This window comes from Triticum aestivum, chromosome 2D, assembly GCF_018294505.1.
Source record: "Triticum aestivum cultivar Chinese Spring chromosome 2D, IWGSC CS RefSeq v2.1, whole genome shotgun sequence".
NCBI lineage: Eukaryota > Viridiplantae > Streptophyta > Magnoliopsida > Poales > Poaceae > Triticum > Triticum aestivum.
In genome coordinates, this window is record NC_057799.1 from 567,159,300 (window position 1) to 567,164,030 (window position 4,731).

The 4,731-nt window shown below is 60.1% G+C and overlaps 1 protein-coding gene across 1 annotated transcript; it reads right to left on the bottom strand.

Annotated features, from left to right (window-relative positions):
- Positions 1–232: 232 nt before the first annotated feature.
- LOC123054548 (uncharacterized) lies at positions 233–4,521 on the bottom strand. The gene is made up of 7 exons (XM_044478333.1): positions 2,956–4,521; positions 2,780–2,874; positions 2,050–2,694; positions 1,798–1,951; positions 1,371–1,616; positions 952–1,282; positions 233–811 (listed from the first exon to the last, which is right to left on the bottom strand). Exons 1-7 carry the CDS (start codon positions 4,255–4,257, stop codon positions 702–704), a joined length of 2,883 nt encoding a protein of 960 aa, XP_044334268.1. The 5' UTR covers positions 4,258–4,521; the 3' UTR covers positions 233–701.
- Positions 4,522–4,731: the final 210 nt, after the last annotated feature.

Genomic DNA, 4,731 nt, shown 5'->3' on the forward strand with positions numbered 1-4,731 from the left:
TCGGATGTCAGAAAAAATACGTTCGCATAGGGATGTGGAATCCTATGCAGGAAGCAGGTACTTGAAGAGAAAAGGTGGGGTCTGATGTATGAAGTTGAAAAAGTTGAAGTGAAAAGTAGGATTGGATGTGTAGTGTGAGACTACTTTATATTCTTTGATAATGCCTAAGCTATTTTTTTTTATCATGGGACATATGTGTCTATATACCACCATTGTACATGCCCTCGTAGCTCCAGAAAAGGCCAACCCTAATCCACCGCACAGATTTTCCAAGTGGAAATAATCAATTCAAAGACCGATGATATTTCATTTCATATACAAGCAGCACATGGCCTGGAAAAAGCACAAGCAACTTGCACAAATGTGTCTCTGTCTAAAGCATCAACTTGCGTATTTACAGCCGGCCGGCGCCTCATCGTACATACTCAGTGTTCTGTACAAGCTTCAAGAAATCACACTGCACAGTTGGATCTTAGCCTTTAAGCCCTCGTCGCTGTCGACGACGAAGCTGCTACTAAAAGAGTCGAGAACAATTTCATTTCCAGCAGGCATGCGTGCATATCCGTGTGCGCCCTGGCCTGAAACAGTCAAAGAACAGCAGCGCCTCCCGCGCATACTTTTCTCCGCTGAATCTTCCGCGCGGAGAGCACGAGAGGCCGGCCGGCCCCGGCGACTCGCGTGCGGGCCCGAGGTCGTCGTCGTCACTCGTGGAGCTCGGCGTACAGTTGACCGGCCGTCCGGGTCAGCTCCGCGAGGTCGGCCAGGTGACCCCGCAGCCCGTCCGCCAGCAGCATCAGCAGCACCCTGCAGTCTGCACGTAGCTCAGTCCGTCAGTCAATGGAGTAGTTCAGCTCCGACGTCGTGTCTCAATGAATGCTTAATGATTTGATAGTTTCGTGCGGTTTTCGTGGTCGATACGAGGCGCTGATAAGTGATAATTAGAGTAGTTACCTGGGATTTTGCTGAAGTTGTGCAGCGTGACGGCGGCGAGCACCCTGTGCCGGGGCTGCAGGTGGGCGGCGCCGCCGGCCAGGCACCGCTTCAGCCGCGGGACCAGAGCCGAGAACGCGGCGAGCTGCATGTCCGTGTGCGTGTCCCGGAGCCGCGTCGACGCCAGGGAGCGGCTCAGCCACCCCGCCGTCGTCAGGCACGCCGCCACCAGGCCGGCGTCGGGCGAGGCCAGGCACCCGGACAGCGCCGCCAGGAACGGCCTCCTCCCGCTGCCGAGGAGCACCGCCGTCACGTGCTCCTGCCACGCCTCGGTCTCGGCCGCCTCCGTCTCCTAATCACGGCAAAGAGAACACCAGTGCGTTGAGTGTAGTCAGAACTCAGAAACCGTTGAAACCATGCGTCGGTATTGCACGCTGTACCTGCACTGTTGCGTCGGAAGTGACGGGTGTGGAGGAAGGTGTGTCGTCGGCGAAGCCGGCCTGCTCCAGCATCCGGTCCTCGGCGAGGAGGTCGCCTGAGAAGGAGAAATGCCCTCCCAGCATCAGCAGAGCTTTCCGGGTGTTGGGCACCACGTTTTCGTCGATCAGGCAGCGTCTCAGAGACTCTGTGAGGATCCTGACTGCCTCTTCTCTGTATACGCTGCTGTTTCTTCTGTCAGGCTCGTCCTGCCACATAATTTACAGACTGAGTTTCAGAATACTTCTAGTATGTTTTTGGTCATACTTCTTGAGTACTTGAGCAGAATGAAAACATGCTTTTACAGATATTCAGACTATATCTCGTTGTTCCACGACACTGACAAGAAAAGTGTGCAGCAACAAAATGTGTAGGGCTGATGCAGCATACCAGTGACAGTGTGCGATCGAAGTATAACAGCAGAACAGCAACGAGAGCTCGCTCTTCGACCGGCGAGCTTCGAAGACGCTGGAGTAGCACGTCCATCGTCTCGGTGACCAACGCCGTGCACAATCCACGTATGAACATTTCCACCATTCCCCTCCTGCGACAGTTAGCACGTTTCATTCATCAGACAAAAACACAGACAAGTACAGAACCATGTACGTATGTATTTTCATGTCAATCACAAATGAATTCTACCTTCTCAGCCGGAGCAGCTCAACGAGCAGACGCACCGCGGCGCTCCTCGCCGAGACCACCTCGCTCTGCAGAAGCCGGACCACGCTCTCTCCATGAACCCTCACAGCCACGTAGTTTCTGCATGAACCCTCCGCCCTGATGCACAGCAGCAGGTGCTCGGCGGCGCGCGCCCTCTGCTCCTCCTCCTTCCCGTCCCGAAGCCTGTGGAGGTGGAAGTCGACGCCGCCGATCGCCATGAGGTGCCGCGCCCTCTCCGTCTGCTCCGACACGCTGAGCCCCGAATGGAGCACCCTGTCGACGACGGCCACGTTCAGCTTCTCCTCCGGCGCCCTGCCGTCGGCGGCCCGCAGGTTCCGGCAGTGCTCCTCCTTCCAGGCGTCGATCAGGCGCGTGAGCACGCGGTTAGTGTCCGGGACCGACAGGGCCTCCAGCTCCTGCCCCGTGACGGGGCACGTCCGCAGGCCTCTGTCGAACCAGTGCACGATGGCGTGCCGCTCGAACGTCTGGCCTGTCTCGATCGTCACCGGGCGGTTGAAGATCTGCCGCGTCAGTGGGCAGAGGAAGTCGCTCGGGGTGGTGGAGAAAATGGTGGCTTGGACTTGGCCGCCGTCGGTGACACTGCCACTGATCTGGAGCGGCCCTTCACTGGAAAATTCACACCCAATCAAACATGGATCAGTATGTGTTGTACCGATAAGGAGTGGGAAATCGGAGTGAGAAGGATTCGTACCAGAACTCGAGTGTGAGGAGGTCAATGGCTGACATGTCGCGAGCCGGCAGGTAGCTCGTTGACTCCTCTGCTCCCTTGCCCCGTTCATCTTCGATCTGAAAGATTGTGGAGTGTGAATTCTTTCAGTATGCATGAGCACGAACTTGAGCTTCCTTCCAGATAAAATCGCCTCTTACCCGTGGTTCAAATGCCTCGTTGGCCAGCATATTAGGAGGCATGGGCTCGCTTGATTCTCCCCGTGGTGTGGGACTGCAGCTCCTCACCTCGCCGTCGTCACACTCGTGGAACACGCTCCCTGAGCTGTCGGCGTCTGCAGCCCTGCCTTCCTCCAGCACCCGCTCAGGTTGCCGCGGCGTCTCCTCGATCACAAACATGGCAGGACTCGGGGTACCGGAGCTGTACGCGACGTCCGAGCCGATGTCGTACGTCGTCGACGTCGAGAACCTCGTCGCGCTGGCAGGGGCGGTGCTCGGCGCGGTGGCGGGAGGAGCCGTGCTCGGAGGCGCGGGAACGGACGGGAGGGCCATTGCCTCGGTGCGCCCCAGCAGCCAGTCCCTGTAGTAGCACGCGAGCGCGCGCGTGCCCTCGTCCAGCGCGTCGACGAACAGCTTCTCCACGACGTCCTTCACCCTCGCGTCCGGCTTCGATCTCGCCGCCGCCGACTCCCTGTCGCGCCATGCCTTGAGGTGCGAGAGGCCCGGGCTGAAGAGCCTGTCCCACAGCGCGGGGAGAAGGACCGTCCGTGCCTCGCGCGGCGCGAGGCAGAAGGCCTCCAGGGCGTGTACGGCGGAGGAGTGGTCCTTCTTCTGCAGCTTGGAGACGACGGACATGTAGAGGTGCGCGCACGCGGCGAGGCGCTCGTGCGGCACCCCCGACGCGGTCACCGCGAGCGCCTCGTCCGCGTCGAGGGACGCCAGGGAGTGCAGCCGGAGGGAGGCGCGCTTCAGCTCGCGCGGGTCGAGCAGGGCCTCCCCGACCGCGGCGGCCCTCTCCACGGTCTGCACGGTCACGCGGAGGTCCAGCACGGCGCGGTGGTCGGACTCGCCGACGCACGACGTGCAGCCGCTCCGCAGAAACGCGCGGAAGGCCTCGTCCTTGGCGAACTGTTTCACCGTGCCCGCGGCCAGGGAGATGAGCGCGCTGAGCGCGGACTCGTCGAGGGCCGGTATCGCGCCGGGGCCGCTGCCGCCGTCCTTGATTTTGTAGCTCGTCGCGGTCCTCAGCGACGCCGACGACTTCCGTCGCGGGGTCGGCTCCTCGCCGGCGGCGTCCCCGTTGGTGTCGAGGTTGAGGCGGCCGCGGGCCTGCTGGTGCTGGACGTCGGACTGGGACCGCGCGGGCTTGGTGGGGCGCCGGTGCTGGAGGGGCATGCTCGTGGTCCGCGGCGCGGCCGAGGGGTTGTTGTCCGGCTGCTTGCGGTTTTTCTTGAATCCATCGACGCTGAGCAGGTCGCGCAGCAAGGACGACGGCGGCGCCATGGGTGCCCCAGTGGCGCAGGCAGTGAACGGCGATTACGGAAGAAGGGCCGGGTCTCTGTTAGCAGTGCAGCTGCACCGGTGGTTGTTGCTCAGTTGTTGGCATGGGCCATGGCGATTGCCCGCCGTTGATACGTGGACGAATTCGCCGAGGTGACAACAACGGGAATAGGTCGCGCCGCACGGCGTGCGTCCAAATGGTGGGTTTTGGCGGGCAGCGCCTCGCTCCGGCTCTCAGGCCGGCCGGGTTTTGCATTGTTCTCAGGGCCATACCCTTATTAGCTAGGCGTTTTTGTATGGAGCTTGACCCTATCAACGGTTGTAACCAAGACGAGGTCTGATTGATTCTTGGCTGAGTTTGCTGGTTTGGACGATCGATCTTGTTAGCTCAGATGGCGCCAAGACCGGGCCAACCTTCTTTATTGCAAGTGGTTTGTTAGTTTTATCTGCTTGCTATCACATGAGTGTCACTCTCGT

Bases quoted from the DNA above. Each gene is read 5' to 3' on its own strand.
- LOC123054548 (XM_044478333.1), bottom strand. From the start codon at position 4,257: ATGGCGCCGCCGTCGTCCTTGCTGCGCGACCTGCTCAGCGTCGATGGA. The intron at 2,695-2,779 runs GTACGAATCCTT...TGAATTTTCCAG, and splicing joins CTCCTCACACTCGAGTTCTG to TGAAGGGCCGCTCCAGATCA. The intron at 1,617-1,797 runs GTATGCTGCATC...ATTATGTGGCAG, and splicing joins TCGATCGCACACTGTCACTG to GACGAGCCTGACAGAAGAAA.